The following is a 22039-nucleotide window of genomic DNA, read 5'->3' as shown; positions in this document are numbered from 1 at the left end:
AACTTGTCATGCTGTGACTTGAAATTACATGTGTAATTGCATGATCACTAATAATATCAGTACTTATGTAGCTTTTGTGACTTCTCTAAAACAAGTACTACCAAGTCAGGAGCATTATATATCATAAACTTGAATGTTGTGTTCAATGCAAGGTTCATCAAAACTAATCATGAAGTCAAAACAATTACATTCTAATATTTCGAAAGATGTTAAAATTACAGTATATATTGCAGTTTTCTTTTTTGCATGGGGTGGTTTTTTGTCATGGTAGACACCCGCTTCCTATATGAAATATCTCCCAAATTACACAATGCACAATCTCTGAAGTGGATGTAAGCATATTTGGGGGGAAAAAAAAATTATATATATATATATATATATATATTTTCTACCATTACCACCTCCTGCTATTAACGGAAACAAAATATACAATGAAATGGGTACAAAAAGATGATTTTTACTTAACGGAACCACCAACTACAGCCTAAAAAACACTTGGAATGAAAGGGGGGGGTACACAGAGTTCAGAGAAAACACAAAACTTAATGCAAGACTAAAAAAAAAAAGTGCTAAAAGCAACAAAGCAGCTGACATAAAAATGCACTGTGTAAAAGTACACTGTTGACACTAAAAGTTGGAAGCCCATCTTTAAAATTAACTTGCAAAGTGAAGAAATAAATTCATACATTATTGTAGTCTGCATCTTCATTTGGGAAGAATTGGGGGGAGGGGGAGTATATGCAGCAGGCTGTAAGACAGTACACCCATATGCTCAGTGTAACAGCAATCACCACAAAAAACTACCTATAGTTCATTTTGTGTATGAACACTGCATAGTCCCACACATAATAAAGCAAAGAATGAAATGTGTGCATGTGTGTATATATATATATAAGCAATACACCTCAGTTCTATTTACAAAAACAATTTGGCTGTTATTTTAGTATTAAAGAATTCATGACAAGCAGAACAGACAGTAAATTATAACTGCATTCATAAAACATATACTACAAAATAACAGCAACAGAGGAAAAATTGGTTTCCCTTTTCGATGCTATTGCAGCGCAAATATAAAAACTCATACATATTTTATCTGCACGTTAATTTCTGTGCATATAGTACAAAGTGTTGAATAACTATGTTAAAATCAGTCATTTTGCCCATTCAATATTTCTTTCAATAGTAAGAGTTGTATGTAAAATTTATAGAAATGCAGGATGGAAGACTTCATGCTACAGATCAAAGAAGCACAAGAATTTCCAGCACTGATCAAGTTTCTTATGATGCATATTTGACAGTTTTATATTTCCTACTCTGGTGGAAAAAAATAGAGCAGCACTCAGAGTTCATATGTCTGATACAGGCCAATAATTACCAAATTGAGAACATTACCTGGACCCAGATAAAATTGCAGTTGTGACCCTCTGGTTAATGCTTCCTTTACATTTGATATAAAGACAAAAACATTTGATAATTAAAGCTTTTTGTTTTTTTGCGCTCCACACAAATTGGAAACACCTCCTTTACAAACACAGTTAACACTGAGTTACCAGTAACTGGTTCGTTTGAGTTTGGATTATCCTGACACAAACAGCCGTTCTGTTTTTAAAAAACAAACTCATTTCCTCGGCAGAGGTAGTCGGTGCACAGCTGCAGGAATCTGTCGGTGTCAGAGACATATAAAAAAAGGAAACCGAGGAGGTAGTTACAGTCTCTCTAAACATCCAATCTGTGTCTGAGAACGCGGCTGTGGGGGCACAATAATAAAAGTGGATTAAAACAAATGGATGATCAGAGTTGAGCTCTGAAAATGGCCCACAAACATCTTTGTGAAGACCTTTAAAGGTACAGGTTGTAGAAATTAAGGATATTAGCGGAAATGGAATATACGTAGTATTCATAACCAACTGTTCATTACTGTGCAAGTACTTGCAACAATAAATCAATGTTTGCTTTAGAACAAGCCCTCATGGAGGAAAAGAGGATTCAGTGTTCGCCCCCGACACACCCGTTCGTCACTACTGCAGGCAAACAAGTTTGAGAACCCTCATTTTTGTGAAATGATGGATGCATATCACAAGAAAATACAAGGGAGCAGGAATCCCTGTTGCTAAAGAAGCAAATATTTGAAGGGAAACAAACTTGTGGGGATGGCATAATACAATCTGCAGCCTTACCACTAGATGGCACCAAATCCACACTATCTTTAAGTCTAATTTATATTTTCAGAAGCTTCTGTAATAGTGTTTGTGTGTTTCATAGAATGAGTTTCGATAGAAATTTATCATTTTAATTTAGCAGCAACAGCACAGTAAGTTAAACTTCTCTCTGCGTCCTTTCGAAACAATAAGGACATACAGCTAATAACTAGAGTTCTTTGGTGTTAGCAGGACTGTTATAGTATTTCAAGTACTGTGATAGTCACAATCTCCCACGAAGGCCATACAGGATCTATGTTCATGTCTTTGGTGTACTTGTGACTGAAATCTATGGCTTTCATGCTAATTTGAAATCAAAATAAATAAAATGTCAACAAATTGTGATGGTGCAGCACCTCTGGAAATCCCACCACAGCGCAACAAAACACGTGTCATCCTATGTGTGATGAGGTCTGTGGTAAGCATGATTTTGTCCCAGCAAAACTATTTTTAGTGATCATATTGACTTGACGGAGAAAAACAAATCCAAATCTTGCGACAGTACTCAGTTCTGTGACGGCGCTCTACGCCTCCACGGGGCTGATGTTGCTGAGGGGTTTGTAGCCGTTGGACTCCATGTGGTTGAGCGCCTGCATCTCCTGATGAGTTGTACACTTGACTCTGCTCTCCTTTTCCTGTAGCAGACATCTCCGATGGTAGAACAGGTAGCCCGGCAACAAAAAGCCGGTCAACGAGAAGATCAGCAGGCCCAGGTTGATCTGAGAGACAACAGATGGGACATTAAAGGACATGTTGCATATTAAATCTTGCTAAAATATACATAACTTCTCCCACTTGTCTTCCCTTCTCCACTGGGAACCAAAAAAACCTGCACTTTTCGCATCTAGTTCAGTGATCGTAGCCAAAAACAAAACAGTACACCATCTTTCTGTGTGAAGTGATGCTGGCAGGTTGTCCCTAGAAGTCGTCAACTCCTGTGATATCAGGCAGGGGTTCAAACGAGACTGCGCTGCCCTGTTAGACGCCATGTGATAATGTACCTGTATTAATTTGTGCACTTCTGTGTACAGCCTGTAAGCATAGGCCAATCAAAAGAGCTACGGAGACTGCCAAAAACAAAGTACTCATTTTTCCGACAGTATTTACGTCACTGAGTAAACATCCCAGCGTGATTTTGGGTGGAATGTAGACAAACTCCTGCTAACATTAAGAACGGAGTCGCAGATTAATTGAAAGTTTACATAAGTTTGATGTCAGGTCATGTTGACTTGTTTTTAAAGTGATAACCTTATTTTGATGCAGTCATGCTAAACAATAAATAAATGGAGAGTCAGGGATGGAGTGTGTCATCTCTTCTCTGCATGGAGCACAAAACTAGGCATTGCGCAGTTCAGTGCTCATGCAACTTTCATGCAAGCTGGTACAAAGTACATATCCTGAAAATAACGTATTCCCGACGTGCAAGCATCTGCTCACAGGTCCACTGATCTGACGTCATACCGAACCGTCACTTTCGTATGAATGGTCATGATCTGATGTTGCAACATTTGTTTCAGTCCGTCTGTTGTGCAGTTTCTGTTTGCTTGGCCTGACGTCACCTGTCAAGAAATGCAGAGTAAAGCATTTTCCAGAAATGCACATGCTGACTCGCCAAGTGAGATGTTTAATTAGCAGTAAAATACGTCAGCGACCACTGATCCTGACCATGTGTGTGCGGATAGACTTAATCACAAATACTTTGATGCTGTGTTGCTGAACGGCACGTTAAGTAACATGCGACTTGTCCTTTAAGTTGCTGTATTTTGATTGGATGCACACATGATCTGGGTTTTTGTGAAATCCCACGTGTGCAAGGAAATGCTTTGGGTGAACAGCACAAACAAAAATCACCCTTGTGTGTGTGTGTGTGTCTAGAGTGTGCATGCACAGCTATGTGTCTGCAGAGGGGGCGTTGCTTAATGCTGTCTGTGGGGTGATGACACAGCTGTGATGCAGCGTCAGCTGACTACATTCCCATGAGCATTTATTCTATTTAGGAGTTGGTATTTAGCCTTGTGGAAGGTGGGGGTTTGTCTGACAGGAAACGGAAGAGAGCCTGGCCCAGACGGACCCAAACCAGCTCAGGAGTGGAGCACTCGGCCTGCTTTTGTGGCTAAACTTTGACATGACTGACGCTGTAACTTTGTCCAGCTCCGTCTCTGCCACTTATGCTGAACCGGTTTAACATCCTCACCCAGTAGGCATCTCCATGCAGGTGTCCGACCATGGCGATGAAGAGAGGCTGCTGCAGGAGTGCCACCACAGCGCTGATCATGGACTGCAGGCCTGTCAGGGTGCCGAAGTGGTTCGACGGATAGCTGTGAGTAGGAGACAGTGCGGGTTACCAAAGGCTTTGAAACAAAAGTGAGAATGACCCCCAGAAACGAGAAACAACAACATGATCTGTGCTCTTCACAGAGAAAACCGCTGTTGTGCTTCTTTGTGTGCTGGTGCTGTGGGGAGTGATGGAGCTGTTTTCACCACCATAAATACTGCCTGATGTTGCAGCCACGTGCCTGTTTCACATGACAAGATTCTGTGTGTTTTGTGTAAATCATCCAGATTGTGTTGATGTTTGTGCACACTCACACAGCAGCATAAAGGCCTCCGCAGCAGGAATGGATGAAGCCTCGGACCATGGTGTGGAGGACAAAGGTCAAGATCTGACAGGTAACAGAGAAAAAACAAAGCAGCGCATTAATTATGTGACGGCACAGTTGGATTATGATGGTCATTTTCACATCCAACACTCACACACCGCTTAGCTACCAAATGTATTTCGGTTTAACTGTGAGCTTATGTGTGTGTTTGTCTTGTAATGAACTGCGATCAGGTGCAGTGTGTGTTTCTGTTGTGATTGTGCCATAAACTAACAGAAAAGCTGATCTAAAGCTGTGTGCAGGTTTTTTTTTTTTTGCTACTGATACAGTGCAAAAACCACGCCACACAGTGAAACTTTGCATTAGTACATCAAACTACAACAAAATTGAAATAAAAGCAAAAAATTATGAAAGTATAAACATAAGGTGTTTTTTTGTTTGTTTTTTTTTACAGTTTTTATGCATATTTTTGTGGTTTTCTTCCTCCTTGGGAGCAACAAGATGGTCTCTCATCTTCAGATCCTTTTAAATTCGCCATCTAAACAGGAATGCGGCAGTTACAAACGCACACTGCTCTTTGGATGTGCCCGCAAATGCTCCTGTGCAATGAGCCTAGATTGCTATAGGTGGTCAAGATAGGGCCCTTTGTGTTTTCACTTGCTACCTGTAGAGGCAGGTTGTCTATGAGGCAGCAGACTCCAAAAGCAAGCAGCAGCATGTTGGTGAGGATGAAGGCCCTCATGGCGTTGGTCAGCTTTTGGATTTTACGGTCTCTCTTGGATCCGTTGTTCTGCCTGCTGGGACACATGCAGACGTGATGTTTACACCTGTGTTTGTTACACCGTTGCAGGTCCACAACACAGACTCCAGAAGCCTCAGCTTGGGACTGTAAGTGTGACTTTCTGAACATACGTCTGCTCGGTGTTGGGTGAGCTGCACTTCTCCTCACACTCCTTCATCTTCCAGTCCATAATGTAGCCAATCAGAGGACAGGTAACCAGGCACAGCAGCTGCAGCGTACCGAAGATGGACGAGTAGAAACTCACTGAGGGAGAACATAAAATGAAATGAGGGACAGCAACAAAAACACAGCACGTATTGTAACACGTGACGCACTGCTGATTAAAATCCACGGTGCTGCTCACCTTTTTGTTCTGCCTCAATCACCACATCCTCAGAAGCTGAAAAGAAAGAAAAAAAAAACATGTATGAGCACAAATCAACACAGTGTGATGTTTGGCGCTTCAGCTGAGGGTCGAGACTCACGGTGCGGGTCACCGTGGGTGACCATGAACTCCAGCATTTTGTTCATTGCTCCCATAAAGAAGATGATCCTTAACTGGGACATTCCCATTGTAATCAGACTCCACAGGAAGATGGGAGAGAACACAGAACGACGGAAGGGAATGCCATCTGAAAGAGGAGGAGGAGAGGTTTCTCTCTGACTTTCATCGATTTATTTTTAATACCACAATGCAGCCAGCGGTGTGGATGTCAGTCAGCCAGCGACATTTGTAGTGTAAGCAAGATTACTTCAGTTGTACTGCCCCAACTGTCACCCAACTTTGTGCATTGGGCATAGTGACCCCAAGAAGCCTATTCATTTTGGGGTCAAAGGTCAAGTTCACCTAGAGCATTACTTTTCAAAAATCTCATGAGCGCAGTTAATTTCTTTCCTAATTGCCTGATTGCCACCAGATTGTTGGGCATGGTGACCCCAAGAAGCCTATTGATTTTGGGGTCAAAATCACTGAACTGTACTTTGTGAAAGCCTCTTGCACAAAAGCATCACTTGTCAATGGTGAGCTTATCAATGTTTGCTCAGTGGGTTAGTGCTGGCTGGCATAAAGGCCTGCCCCCTTTGTACATGTAGTGATTAAACACGCCATTATAACAGTTAAAAAAGTCCTGGTGATGCTGCTGAAAAATATTATTTTAAAACTGAACATAATCATTTATCTGGTAATCATTGTTTGTCTTGTATTTATATACTACCTATCAGCATCAAAAGCTTATTTTACAGAAAACTTTGCAGACCTACAAACATCGCTCTGCTCTGCTTTGTTTAAATTGCTTTTTTATGATACTGACAAAAGCTAGTCACGTTCAGCTCGTCGGATCTTTACTTATTGATCCATTCAGATATTGTCAACATTCGTGCAAGACATCAGACTTGGGAGGTTGGACGAAGTTGGACGACAATCAAACAGAATGCAGACGGTACAGAAATGCACAAATGATGAGGAACCATCAAGACAGAAAGCAAAACGGAATACGGATGAATTGAAGTTGTCGTCGGGATTCGTTCCCATTTTTTGAAATTTCTGACGAAGCGCCAGCAACAGGAATGAAGCTGGCCGACGGTTAAACGATGACTCCGAAAGTCAACATAAGTCCAGATTTCTTGTTTCGTTTTGGCTTCGCTGTCCTCTGTTAGTACCGTGTGACCGGGGCTTGAGATGTGCAACAGGTTTTCCAAGAGTTCCTGCTGATCCACTGTGCCTTTGCTACTACTGTGTTTATGAACGTTTTATGGACATTTCTGTTTTTTGGCTGACAAATGAAGGCCATCCCAGTCGAAGTGCTGATGTGTGGATTTGCTTCGTTGACTTACTGGGTGCAGCCTTGGACCCTGTGAGCAGTTTGTCGGTGCAGTGCTTTACGTCGCCGTTCGTCTGCATCAGCTTCTCTTCCTCCAGCTTCTCTTCTACTTCAGGCAGCTCATCCGCCATGAAGATCTTACTGTTTACACCACAGACATGATGGCCATGCAGGAAAGGAGAGAGATTCTAATCAGCATCAGCAGCAAATCCTTTTATTTTTTGGGGGGGTTCATGTCATTGCAAAGTGATGAAGTGACGCTGTGGCAGCCACGCTGACCTGTAGTCCACCTCATCAGGTGTGGGAAACCCTTGCGATGGCCAGTTAATGGCACAGTTGCAGAAGACGAATGCTGCAAGTCCTGCCCACGCCCACATGATCACCTGGAAGGACACGCCTGCATCGTAGATGAGCTGAGAGGGACACAGAAGAGCAGATGTTTAATTTTAAGGCACACTATAGTTTTTTAGACTGTGTGCGCGGCATTAGTGTGGTATTACTGTCTGTCTGTGTGCAAACAAAATAAAGAGGTTTGATCCAATTTGGCTCAAACCTGATTTAATGTACCGATTCCCAAAATGTGGGCTGCAATCCACTGGTGGACCATGATGGTAGATGTCATTAAAAATAAGTAAATTAAAAAGGTCTTTAATTTTAAAGTTTAAAATTACCCAAAAATATTTCTGATTATTTTAAAATTACAAGCAGAAGCAATAAAACCAAGATTAAACAGATGAGAAAATATTTCATCTTAGTCTCATGTGTCGATTCAAACTGTGATTTAAGGTTTTGATGGGCCTCCTGTGGGGTTTTTAAGTTTGAGCTTGGCTGCTTTAAAATTTGATGGTCGGCCATCAAATGATTTCATTTAAAGTCAGTTAAAGTCAAAGTCACAGGCCAAAGTGAACACTCTTAAAGATTATAGGGGACATTTAGAAGGGACATAAAGACAAATCTATGGTTACTAATAAACACTAATATGAAGTCATACATGACCTTTCTGTTGGTCACATGACCTTTGATGTTGGGTGACCTCATAACTGTTTAAGATTTTGGGGCGGGTTAGGATTAAACATGGGAGAAGGTCTGTGTGTTAGTCAAAGATAAGGTGCTTCAGTTTTGGACATAGCTTATAGTGCAGCAGAAAACAGAATATTTACAGAGGAATCCTTCAAATGGTGATGAAAGCACCAAGTTTGGCACAGATACTCCTTAGATATTACTCTTTTGAAAAAATGTCCACTTGAATTTTCAATCGGCATGTCATACTTATTTATGTTTAGGTATCACGTTACGGGGTAACATATGTCACGTCAGAGAATCCAATGGACCTTGACTTTGCAGTCCAAACACTCAATACAGTCAAAACTATTCCATCTATTGATCCTATTAGCTCAACCAATAATTTGCATCATTTTTTACCAAAATTGGAGGAACGTTTGACCCCTGTACAAACTGAAATTGACATTTGTCACCATTCTTTCCATTTTCACCCCATAACATTCAGTCATAGATATTCCAAACTATAGCCTTTTTGGGATCTCTATGTTTGGTGCTTGCATCACCATTTGAAGGATTGTTTCAATTATCTGCTGCACTATTATCAAATGCCAAGGCCACGCAGAACAACATCTCACTGTTATTAATGAGCCACCAAGAATTCATTAGCAGAAAGTGATGTTCATGTCCAACCAGTTCGCCCAACCAGTCCACATGTGCTTTGTGGATCTGGGCAAGGCGTTTGACCGTGTCCCTCGAGGCGCCCTGTGGGAGGTGCTCAGGGAGTACGGGGTCCGGGGTCCTTTGCTAAGGGCTATCCAGTCCCTGTACAACTGCAGCAGGAGTCAAACCTGTTTCCAGTGCACGTTGGCCTCCGCCAGGGCTGCCCTTTGTCACCGGTTCTGTTCATTACCTTTATGGACAGAATTTCTAGGCGCAGCCAGGGTGTAGAGGGGGTCTGGTTTGGGAACCACAGAATCTCATCTCTGCTGTTTGCAGATGATGTGGTTCTGTTGGCTTCGTCAAATCAGGACCTTCAGCGTGCACTGGGGCGGTTTTTAGCCGAGTGTGAAGCGTCCGGGATGAAAATCAGCACCTCCAAATCCGAGGCCATGGTTCTCGACCGGAAAAAGGTGCTTTGCCCTCTTCAGGTTGGTGGAGTGTCCTTGCTTCAGGTGGAGGAGTTTAAGTATCTCGGGGTCTTGTTCACGAGTGAGGGACGGATGGAGCGTGAGATCGACAAATGGATCGGTGCAGCGTCTGCAGTGATGCGGTTGCTGTTTCGGACAGTCATGATGAAGAGAGAGCTGAGTAGGGGGGCAAAGCTCTCGATTTACCGATCGATCTACGTTCCGACCCTCACCTATGGTCATGAGATTTGGCTCATGACCGAAAGAACAAGATCGCGAGTACAAGCGGCCGAGATGAGTTTCCTCCGCAGGGTGGCTGGGCACTCCCTTAGAGATAGGGTGAGGAGCTCAGTCACTCGTGAGGAGCTCGGAGTTGAGCCACTACTCCACGTCGAAAGGAGCCAGCTGAGGTGGCTTGGGCATCTTTTCCGGATGCCCCCTGGATGCCTTGCTGGAGAGGTGTTCCGGGCACGTCCCATTGGGAGGAGGCCCCGGGGAAGACCCAGATCACGCTGGAGGGACTACGTCTCTCAGCTGGCTTGGGAACGCCTCGGGGTTCCCCCGGAGGAGCTGGGGGAGGTGTGTGGGGATCGGGAAGTCTGGGCAGCTTTGCTTGAGCTGCTGCCCCCGCGACCCGACCAAGGATAAGCAGAAGAAAATGGATGGATGATGTTCATGTCTGAATGTCCCTTTTTATTGGTCTTCTCAGAATTGCGTGGCTTACTTTGACTCCGGGGAAGGTGACGGCAGACGAGGCGTAGGATCCTATCATCAGTGACATAATGGTGGAGCTCAGAGCACCGAACATGTTTGGGAGCTGCAACGACACAGGAAAAGAGAGATTAGAAAAAAATAGAGAGAAAAAGTCAAACTGCAGTTTTGTACAGGTGCAGTACAGCACTCTGAACAATAGAGGGCAGGCAGCAGCTATATGGAAGCACAGTGCAGGGTCCACATGCACACACACACCACACACGCACACACGCACACACACACACACACACACACACACACACACACACACACACACACACACACACACACACACACACACACACAAAGCAAGTCAGACTCATTAAAAAAATATTAGTTTATGTGTCATGAGAATGGAGATCAAAGTCATGACCCCGGTTAAATCCGGACGCCACATTCATTCATTAACCACAGTCTAAACTCTCGTTACTCACATGACCAGACTTTGTCATTGTGATTGGGGTTTTAATGATTTGGGCTTGTTGGTCCCAGTGTGCTGCCGTGCATGCCCTAAGTCATTGGTCGGCGTGGGCAGCGCATGTAAGGTCAACTGTTTTAACCCCTTAACACCTGAATTTATATAGCTGTATATAAAAAAATGTTTTGTGTGTGTTTTTGCCTTTAAGTAGATGGTAAATAATGTTGAGATTATTAATTTCACTTTTGAACAAAAACTAGATAGTAATATTGGGTATTCTGGTAATGACTTTATGTTATAATGTTATAATAATGATGGTATGTTGCAAATTTGCGACAACAGGCATACAGGTCAATTTGGTAAGTTGCATATTTGAGTCAGAGATTGTAGCATATATGCGACGATGGGTGGTATCACAGCTCACACAGCTCAGCTGACAATGATCCACTGTGCAGGTTTCCAGAATCAAAATTGGTCAGTCATGATTCTAATCACATGTCAGGTTTTAAGTGTGTGGTATGTGTAACAGGTTTATTCTGTCACTGATAACTGAACTGCGTCACATTTCACAGAACAACGTCTGTTCTGTTTCTCACTTTCCTGTGCTGTGAAAGTTCCACAACTGCACGCCACCCTCATGTCAGAATGGCAGACAACAACAACAACAAAAAAAACAAAGTTGCAGCTGCAGTTTGGGCATCAATTCACATTTTTTAAACAAATTCAAGATCATTGAGATGCAGGACATTACATAAGCAAAACAAATTTGCTTTCTGGATTGATACGGTGCTTAAAAGTTCACTAAATTTTAGTAGCTTTATCCTCATGATATGCTGTTTTAATATGGTGAGTTAAAAGATGAGAGTATTTTTTTGTTTTTGAGTTATTAACTGATTTCTATCTATCTATCTCCTCATTCATTGCCTTTTACAGGGTGCATGCTTCGGTTTTCTAAACATTTTCCAAAGCTTAGGAATAACTGTTTAAATGCAAAATGATCCATTTCCATTTTCTTGTTTTGAGAAACAAGAAAAAAAAAAAAACTTCTCCGGGAACCATCACCTTATCATGTTGGAGAGGTTTGTGTGTCCCTGTGAACCTGAGAGCTGTGCTGTCTGGAGCCTTTGTGCTCCTGGTAGGGCCTCCCATGGCAAATTGGTCTCAGGCGAGGGGCCAGACTAAGAATGCTTCACAAGACACTATGACAGAAAGAGGCAGAGGAAATGTGACCTGGCCCGAAAGAAGCCCGAGCCCCCGTCTGGAACCAGGCCTGCACAGAGGGCCCGTCAGCGAGCGCCTGGTGGCCACAGAGCCCGGTAGGGCACAGCCCGAAAAAGCAATGTGGACTTTCCATCTCCATCCCGTGGGCTCACCACCTGCAGGGGGAACTCCTGGAGTCAGGTACGCTGTCCCATGGGTGACAGTGAAAGTCGAGAGCCTCGACGAGCAGACCTGGGCAGCAGAGGCTAGCTCTGAGGGTTTGGAATGTCACCTCGTTGTGGGGGAAGGAGCCAGAGCTTGTGCAGGAGGTGGAGCGCTACCAGTTAGATCTGGTGAGCCTCGCCTCCACACACAGCCTCGGCTCCGGAACCACTCTCCTTAATAGTGGTTGGATCTTATTGTTCTCTGAAATTGCCCAGGGTGTGAGGCGCCGGTCAGGTGTGAGGATACTCACGAGCCCCCGCCTGAGCGCTGCAACGTTGGAATTTACACCGGTAGACGAGAGGGTCGCCTCCCCTGCACCTTCGAGGGGTTGGGGGAGGACTTTGGACAGACCTGGTAAGCCCAAACGGATAATGCAGGTGAACTAGGACTTCTGGAGGATCCCACTGTCTGACAGTTCTTCAACTCACACTTCCGGTGGAGGTTTTCTTGGCATCCTACGGAGGTTGGGGCATTGAACCAGAATGGGCAATGTTCAAGCTTCCATTGCTGAAGCGCAAGCAGGGAGCTGTGGCCTGAAGGTCTTACGTGCCTCAAGGGGCATCAACCCTCAAACACCATGGTGGACACTGGGTGGTCAAGGAAGCACGTCCAACTGAAGAAAGGGACTTTCAGTCAGCACCAAGGTACTTCTGGCTGACTGTGAGGCACCTCAGGAAAGGAAACGGGTAACCATCTAAGCTGTCTACAGTAAGGATGGGACTCTGTTGACCTCAACTTAGGAGTTAATTGGGTGCTTGAAGAAAGACTTTGAGGAACTCCTGCATCAGACTGGAGCACCCTTTATAGTAGGGGCAGAGCTGGAAGCTGATGGAGGGATTATCATCAATTTCCTTGACGGAAGTCAAACAACTCCGCAGGTCAGGGCAAGGCCCCGGAGCCTGATAAGAGCCATGGATGAGACGTCTCTTCAAGATTGCATTGATGGTCCTGGGACAGTGCCTAAGGAGTGGCAAACTGGGTGGTGGGTCCCCATATTTACAAAGGGGACCAGAGAGTGTGTGCCAATTACAGGGGCATCACATGACTCAGCCTCCCTGGTAAAGTCTACTCCAGGGTGCTGGAAAGGAGGGTTCCACCAACAGTTGAACCTTTGATTAAAGAGGAACAATGCGGGTTCTGTCCTGGTCGTGGAACAACTGACCAGCTCTTCACTCTCACATGGATCCTGGAGGGTGCCTGGGAGTATGCCCATCCGGTCTACATGTGTTTTGTGGAGTTGGAGAAGGCGTATGATCTGATACCCTGGGAGATACTATGGGAGGTGCTGCAGGAGTATGGAGTGAGGGGGGTCCCTTCTCAGGGCCATCCAGTCTCTGTACTCACAAAGCGAGAGCTGTGTTCGGGTTTGGCCTCCACTAGGGCTGTGCCTTGTCACCAGTCCTGTTTGTGATATTCAAGGGAAAGGATCTCGAGACGTGATCAGGGGGAGAGGGGTCTTAAGTTTGGTGGGCTCAGGGTCTCATCACTGCTTTTTTGCAGATGATGTGGTCCTGTTTGTGTCATCGGCCTGTGACCTCTAACTCTCACTGGATCGGTTCGCAGCTGAGTGTGAAGTGGCTGGGATGAGGATCAGCACCTCTAAATCTGAGGCCATGGTTCTCAGCAGGAAACGGATGGATTGCCTACTCTGGGTAGGGAATGCGGTCTTGCTCCAAGTGAAGGAGTTCAAGTACTTCACGGTCTTGTTCACGAGTGAGGGGGCAATGGAGCGCGAGATTGGCCGGAGAATCGCTTTACTGTACTGTTGTGACGAAAAGGGAGCTGAGGCAAGAGGCAAAGCTCTCGATCTAATGGTCAGTCTTCGTTCCTACTCACACCTATGGTCATGAGGGTTGGGTCATGACCAAAAGCTCTAGATCGCGGGTACAAGTGGCTGAAATGGGCTTCCTTAGGAGGGTGGCCAGTTGTCTCCCTTAGAGATAAGGTGAGAAGTTTGGTCACCCATGAGGAGCTCAGAGCTTCTTTGTGTTGAGAGGAGCCAGCTGAGGTGGTTCGGACATCTGGTAAGGATGGCCCCTAGGTGCCTCCCTATGAAGGTGTTCCAGGCACATCCAGCTAGGAGGAGACCCCGGGGAAGACCCAGGACTAGGTGGAGGGATTATATCGCCACAATAGCCTGGAAACACCTCAGTATCTCCCAGTCAGCGGTGGGAAGGGAAAAGGGAAGTTGGGGTCCCCTGCTGGAGCTGTTGCCCCCACGACCCGATCCCAGATAAGCAACTGAAGATGAGATGAGATGAAATTTTAAAAAATGTTAACTGAAATTCAATAACCCCAATCCTGTGTTACAGACATAGCATGAAACAGACAATTGATTTGTGAATTCATGGAAATCCAAATTCATTCAAATAAAAAAAAAAATACAAAACAATACACATGTGGAATTGTTGGTACCCCTTCCGTTTAAAGAAAGAAAATATTCAAATCTTCCTGCACTGGTGTGACTAAAACTTTCAGCAACACCAGTGCTGTTGTTTTTGTTTTGTTTCTTTGTGTGGTCTTTTGGCTCTTGACACAACTGACCATTGGAAGAGCACAAACTTTTGCCCATTTCGTACACCCTTTGAACAAATAATGATAATAAAATTCACCACTGTAGAGTGTCATAAAACCCAAGTTTATCACCGGTTGATTCTCAGGGCTTTTGCTTCGGTTATTTTGAACCTACATGGAGTCTTTTTGAAACGTTTGACCTCGCTCCATATGGAGCGCTCTGACAACAAAACAGGTTGGCATGTGGTGCACGCTTCCCTCCTCATGTAACACTGAAATAACTTCTCAGTTCTGATTTCCAGGAACATTATTTCATGTTGACATTCTTAGAGCTGCTTTTTTGACTCCTCTGTACAGAACAAGCTGTGAAGGTGTGTGTGACTTTGTGTGCACATGCCAGTGAAAATAATGTGTGGGTGGGTGGAGACTAGCAGGCCAAATGTTTGGAGGGGAGCGTGGGTCACCTTGAGGACTGAAACAGGGACGGCATGTAAACAGGAGATTTTGTGCTACAGACTCTAAGATATGGAAAAACTGCTTCACTGATTCCAAGGTCACGACCCCTCTGACCTGCAGCTTGCATGCTGTCTGTGGTGATTTTGGGAGTTTGTGCCCCTTACTGCCATTGTAGCTGTTTGCGTTGCAACAGAAACCTGAGTATGTCAAATTTGTCACAACGTGTGTGACGAATGAGCGTGCATGTGTGAGCAGCAGGCGCGATTCTCACTGCCGTGTCCTGGCAGTTCCATTAAATGTCCAGTGGGGTGGACAGATCACGTGAATTTCCGAAGGCACATGAAGGTCAACTGGTGTCACAGTGACGTGCACAAATGGGATTTTGGGTAGTGCTCGCTTGTCACGGATAATCAGTTTAATCTCGACTCCCGGTGTGCTCGCTCATAAGGGTGCTGACTGACCTCGAGTTTAATTAAAGTTTTATGGGGGTGGGGGTGGGGGGCCAAAACACAGCCTAATGAGTGCTGGAGTTTAGAGAAGTGGAATATGGGGGGAGACGAAACAAATAGTGGACAACGACGGAGACACTGATCTGACCGAAGCACAACTGCAGCAGAGTTTTCAGCAAGAATCACAAAGCTGCAGCTTCTCCTCATCACCTCTCTCTTCTTTATCACTCACACACACACACACACACACACACACACACACACACACACACACACACACACACACTGGAGTAAAGTTGCATGAAGCAACCAAGAGCTAACTGTAAGACTTCACTCCTTCAGCTCCTGAAGAACCTCTTCCTTGGAGAGTGTCTATTTCACAAAAACAAACTCAGAAATTTTTAACACAATTAGTTAGTTCTTCCCAAGCATGAATGCATTAGGGTTTGAGGATCAGGGCACAATGGTCAAGGTCACGGTGCAAGTTCAAATTTTTTGCCCAATGCAAATAGATGGGCATTGGGGATTTGGGTTTGAAGGCTTGTAACTCCCAAGTTTATAGTAGCTAAATGGTGACATGGTTACTATTAGAAATTAATCAAAAGTCACTTCTTTTTTTTACCATGAACATATCTAAGGGCAGACCCAGGTTGCTATAATGAGCCAGAATGTACTTCAGTTTCAATTTATTTAGTTTATGTAGCACCAAATCACAACAAAGCTGCTTCAAGGTGCTTCACACAAGTAAGATCTAACCTTACCAACCCCCAGAGCAAGTACACAGGCGACAGTGGTAAGGAAAAACTCCCTCTGATGATATTGAGGAAGAAACCGCAAGCAGACCAGACCCAAAGGGATGACCCACTGCTTGGGCCATTCTACAAAAAGGTTTACAATACAGAATAGAATGGCGACTTTCCCCATTGATACAGTATTTCTATAGTGGCGTTCTTTCCACTCGCTAGAATGTCGCTATCTAGTTTCTTTCTTCCGGTCACTAATTTCCAGCAGCGAGTTCTGACAATAATTGGCAATTGACAATAAGCTCACTAACCAAACAGGCCGCTACGCTCAGCAAACACTGATGGAAGGCAAATTCCACATGTGCAACACTTAACAGTTGTGGCCTGTTATCTTTCCATTAATGCCAAGTCCAAATGAGTGAGATGTAAATTTGGACAGACCAATATTATCTACAGTAAACATGCATCAGAGCTGTTATTTCAACATGAACAGGATATCCTGACACCAGCTTGACTACTGTAAGGCAGCAGTGTCCTTACATGAACCTAGTAATCAACACTAAGGTGAGGTGAGTTATGTTGGCTACACATTATGCCAACTAATCCACAGGCTTGGATAAGGCCTAGGCATGGATCCTCTACAATGCAGTGAGCAACTAGGCATGTCTATCTCAGCTTTCAATGCTTACCAGTCCAGTAAGTATCAGTGAAATTGTGGAGAGCTGGACATGTCCAAACTTGTCCTCTGACACGCCGAAACGGAGGTGTTCCTTTGTCTCACTTCCAAAGTGAATCGGTCGTGACGCACGAAGCCTCCGCGCGGCTTTCCATGACAAAATCTCTTGTTAAAAGTGAAATCTGCCAGAAAATGGCTGATGTCCAGCTCTTGTGATAACCAGAGAAAGAGCACACGACGGTCTCGTATCCACAGAGCCATCAGCTCGGAAATGGTCCAGTGGCTTGTGCTGTGTCGTCGCAGCTTGGAGCACGGTGCGCTGAGCATCCTTAAAGGGGTCCATAAAGCTGTACTAACAGACCTTATTCTCTGTGAAGCCCGTAAAATTTTCACTGAAAGCCAGATAAATTTTTCGAATGGTTTCCAGGTGCCAGTCTCTAACAGCTTCTGAAAAAACTCTGATGGAAAAAAACCCCAAATCATTCCGCCATTTCCAGACAATGAAAATCCGACGACGGGGCGGGACCACTCCTTCCACAAGGCGTGCTCACAGGCGAATGACGTCACCGACAGGCGTGGAAAAACTCACGCATGCGCACAAGGGTTCAAGCTTGTCTGATGTGAAAACATATGAATCAAATCCATATAGTTAAAAAAAAAAAAAAAAAAAGGTACGATACTTTATGGACAGACCTCGTATACGTGTGTGTGTATATATATATATATATATATATATATATATATATATATATATATATATATATATATACAACAAAATATAAACGCAACACTTTTGGTTTTGCTCCCATTTTGTATGAGATGAACTCAAAGATCTTTTTACACATACACAATATCAGCATTTCCCTCAAATATTGTTCACAAACCAGTCTAAATCTGTGATAGTGAGCACTTGTCCTTTGCTGAGATAATCCATCCCACCTCACAGGTGTGCCATATCAAGATGCTGATTAGACACCATTGATTAGTGCACAGGTGTGCCTTAGACTGCCCACAATAAAAGGCCACTCTGAAAGGTGCAGTTTTATCACACAGCACAATGCCACAGATGTCGCAAGATTTGAGGGAGGGTGCAATTGGCATGCTGACAGCAGGAATATCAACCAGAGCTGTTGCTCGTGTATTGAATGTTCATTTCTCTACCATAAGCCGTCTCCAAAGGCGTGTCAGAGAATTTGGCAGTACATCCAACCAGCCTCACAACCGCAGACCACGTGTAACCACACCAGCCCAGGACCTCCACATCCAGCATGTTCACCTCCAAGATCGTCTGAGACCAGCCACTCGGACAGCTGCTGAAACAATCGGTTTGCATAACCAAAGAATTTCTGCACAAACTGTCAGAAACCGTCTCAGAGAAGCTCATCTGCATGCTCGTCGTCCTCATCGGGGTCTCGACCTGACTCCAGTTCGTCGTCGTAACCGACTTGAGTGGGCAAATGCTCACATTCGCTGGCGTTTGGCACGTTGGAGAGGTGTTCTCTTCACGGATGAATCCCGGTTCACACTGTCCAGGGCAGATGGCAGACAGCGTGTGTGGCGTCGTGTGGGTGAACGGTTTTCTGATGTCAGTGTTGTGGATCGAGTGGCCCATGGTGGCGGTGGGGTTATGGTATGGGCAGGCATCTGTTATGGACGAAGAACACAGGTGCGTTTTATTGATGGCATTTTGAATGCACAGAGATACCGTGACGAGATCCTGAGGCCCATTGTTGTGCCATACATCCAAGAACATCACCTCATGTTGCAGCAGGATAATGCACGGCCCCATGTTGCAAGGATCTGTACACAATTCTTGGAAGCTGAAAATGTCCCTGTTCTTGCATGGCCAGCATACTCACCGGACATGTCACCCATTGAGCATGTTTGGGATGCTCTGGACCGGTGTATACGACAGCGTGTACCAGTTCCTGCCAATATCCAGCAACTTGGCACAGCCATTGAAGAGGAGTGGACCAACATTCCACAGGCCACAATTGACAACCTGATCAACTCTATGCGAAGGAGATGTGTTGCACTGCATGAGGCAAATGGTGGTCACACCAGATACTGACTGGTATCCCCCCCCAACAAAACAAAACTGCACCTTTCAGAGTGGCCTTTTATTGTGGACAGTCTAAGGCACACCTGTGCACTAATCATGGTGTCTAATCAGCATCTTGATATGGCACACCTGTGAGGTGGGATGGATTATCTCAGCAAAGGAGAAGTGCTCACTATCACAGATTTAGACTGGTTTGTGAACAATATTTGAGGGAAATGGTGATATTGTGTATGTGGAAAAAGTTTTAGATCTTTGAGTTCATCTCATACAAACTGGGAGCAAAACCAAAAGTGTTGCGTTTATATTTTTGTTGAGTATATATATATATATATATATATATATATATATATATATATATATATATATATATATATATACACACACACACACACACACACACACACATATATATACAACCCCTGGCAAAAATTATGGAATTTACCCTCTTTTAAGAGTTTGATAATCTTCTCCTTTGTTTCAACTGACATCTCTCGTGTTGGAGCCATGATTCATGTCAGTCCACTTGGTGCAACAGCTCTCCAAGGTGTGAAAATTATGGAATCACCGGCAAAAATTATGGAATCACCGGCCTCGGAGGATGTTCATTCAGTTGTTTAATTTTGTAGAAAAAAAAGCAGATCACAGACATGACAAAAAACTAAAGTCATTTCAAATGGCAACTTTCTGGCTTTAAGAAACACTATAAGAAATCAGGAAAAAAAATTGTGGCAGTCAGTAACGGTTACTTTTTTAGACCAAGAAGAGGGAAAAAAATATGGACTCACTCAATTGTGAGGAATAAATTATGGAATCACCCTGTAAATTTTCATCCCCAAAACTAACACCTGCATCAAATCAGATCTGCTCATTAGTCTGCATCTAAAAAGGAGTGATCACACCTTGGAGAGCTGTTGCACCAAGTGGACTGACATGAATCATGGCTCCAACACGAGAGATGTCAATTGAAACAAAGGAGAGGATTATCAAACTCTTAAAAGAGGGTAAATCATTACACAATGTTGCAAAAGATGTTGGTTGTTCACAGTCAGCTGTGTCTAAACTCTGGACCAAATACAAACAACATGGGAAGGTTGTTAAAGGCAAACATACTGGTAGATCAAGGAAGACATCAAAGCGTCAAGACAGAAAACTTAAAGCAATATGTCTCAAAAATCGAAAATGCACAACAAAACAAATGAGGAACGAATGGGAGGAAACTGGAGTCAACGTCTGTGACCGAACTGTAAGAAACCGCCTAAAGGAAATGGGATTTACATACAGAAAAGCTAAAGGAAAGCCATCATTAACACTTAAACAGAAAAAAAGCAAGGTTACAATGGGCTAAGGAAAAGCAATCGTGGACTGTGGATGACTGGATGAAAGTCATATTCAGTGATGAATCTCGAATCTGCATTGGGCAAGGTGATGATGCTGGAACTTTTGTTTGGTGCCGTTCCAATGAGATTGATAAAGATGACTGCCTGAAGAGAACATGTAAATTTCCACAGTTATTGATGATATGGGGCTGCATGTCAGGTAAAGGCACTGGGGAGATGGCTGTCATTACATCATCAATAAATGGGTGATTCTTTAACTACGGGCACTATTGGCCTTGTAAATTAAATTTCCACCACACCATTGCCTTACAATATAAAGCGCCTTGGGGCAACTGTTTGTTGTGATTTGGCGCTATATACATGTGCTCTGATGTCACTGTTTATCTCCATAGAAACTACCCAAACAATCTTTCATACAAACTGTTTAAAGGGACATTACAGTGTTGTGGTGGAAATTACGGCAATAGTGTGGGACAACTACATTTTGTTTAAAAAAATCACAACAATTGTATGACATTGAATACCCCAATTATGTTTTGATTATTTTACTGATATTTTATTCAGAGATATTTTAAAACATTAGAAAAAAACGTTTTTTTTACCATTTTAATACCATGCCATAGGTATTAAAGGCACTGCGCTGCGGTGGTTTGAATCATATTTGTCTAATAGATTACAATTTGTTCATGTAAATGGGGAATCTTCTTCACAGACTAAAGTTAATTATGGAGTTCCACAAGGTTCTGTGCTAGGACCAATTTTATTTACTTTATACATGCTTCCCTTAGGCAGTATTATTACACGGTATTGCTTAAATTTTCATTGTTACGCAGATGATACCCAGCTTTATCTATCCATGAAGCCAGAGGACACACACCAATTAGCTAAACTGCAGGATTGTCTTACAGACATAAAGACATGGATGACCTCTAATTTCCTGCTTTTAAACTCAGATAAAACTGAAGTTATTGTACTTGGCCCCACAAATCTTAGAAACATGGTGTCTAACCAGATCCTTACTCTGGATGGCATTACCCTGACCTCTAGTAATACTGTGAGAAATCTTGGAGTCATTTTTGATCAGGATATGTCATTCAAAGCGCATATTAAACAAATATGTAGGACTGCTTTTTTGCATTTACGCAATATCTCTAAAATCAGAAAGGTCTTGTCTCAGAGTGATGCTGAAAAACTAATTCATGCATTTATTTCCTCTAGGCTGGACTATTGTAATTCATTATTATCAGGTTGTCCTAAAAGTTCCCTAAAAAGCCTTCAGTTAATTCAAAATGCTGCAGCTAAAGTACTGACGGGGACTAGAAGGAGAGAGCATATCTCACCCATATTGGCCTCTCTTCATTGGCTTCCTGTTAATTCTAGAACAGAATTTAAAATTCTTCTTCTTACTTATAAGGTCTTGAATAATCAGGTCCCATCTTATCTTAGGGACCTCGTAGTACCATATCACCCCAATAGAGCGCTTCGCTCTCAGACTGCAGGCTTACTTGTAGTTCCTAGGGTTTGTAAGAGTAGAATGGGAGGCAGAGCCTTCAGCTTTCAGGCTCCTCTCCTGTGGAACCAGCTCCCAATTCAGATCAGGGAGACAGACACCCTCTCTACTTTTAAGATTAGGCTTAAAACTTTCCTTTTTGCTAAAGCTTATAGTTAGGGCTGGATC

At 43.6% G+C, this 22039-nt stretch overlaps 1 protein-coding gene across 3 annotated transcripts in view; it reads right to left on the bottom strand.

Annotated features, from left to right (window-relative positions):
- Positions 1 to 1051: 1051 nt before the first annotated feature.
- slc43a1a (solute carrier family 43 member 1a) overlaps positions 1052 to 22039 on the bottom strand; it is a 49755-nt gene continuing 28767 nt past the window's right edge. For 2 of the 3 annotated variants that reach the window (XM_034181671.1, XM_034181670.1), the window contains exons 6-15: positions 10253 to 10345; positions 7679 to 7812; positions 7413 to 7540; positions 6065 to 6211; positions 5944 to 5979; positions 5711 to 5843; positions 5463 to 5595; positions 4788 to 4861; positions 4393 to 4516; positions 1052 to 2917 (exon numbers count right to left, since the gene is read on the bottom strand). In XM_034181671.1, coding sequence (XP_034037562.1) covers positions 2723 to 2917; positions 4393 to 4516; positions 4788 to 4861; positions 5463 to 5595; positions 5711 to 5843; positions 5944 to 5979; positions 6065 to 6211; positions 7413 to 7540; positions 7679 to 7812; positions 10253 to 10345 — 1197 coding nt within the window. In that variant the 3' untranslated portion in view covers positions 1052 to 2722. The remainder of the gene's footprint in view (positions 2918 to 4392; positions 4517 to 4787; positions 4862 to 5462; positions 5596 to 5710; positions 5844 to 5943; positions 5980 to 6064; positions 6212 to 7412; positions 7541 to 7678; positions 7813 to 10252; positions 10346 to 22039) is intronic. The other variant, XM_034181672.1, reaches the window with a different exon arrangement.

The sequence above is a fragment of the Thalassophryne amazonica genome, chromosome 11 (assembly GCF_902500255.1).
Source record: "Thalassophryne amazonica chromosome 11, fThaAma1.1, whole genome shotgun sequence".
Classification (NCBI taxonomy): Eukaryota; Metazoa; Chordata; class Actinopteri; order Batrachoidiformes; family Batrachoididae; genus Thalassophryne; species Thalassophryne amazonica.
Note: the sequence above shows the minus strand (reverse complement) of the source record. Positions and strands in the feature narration are given on the sequence as shown.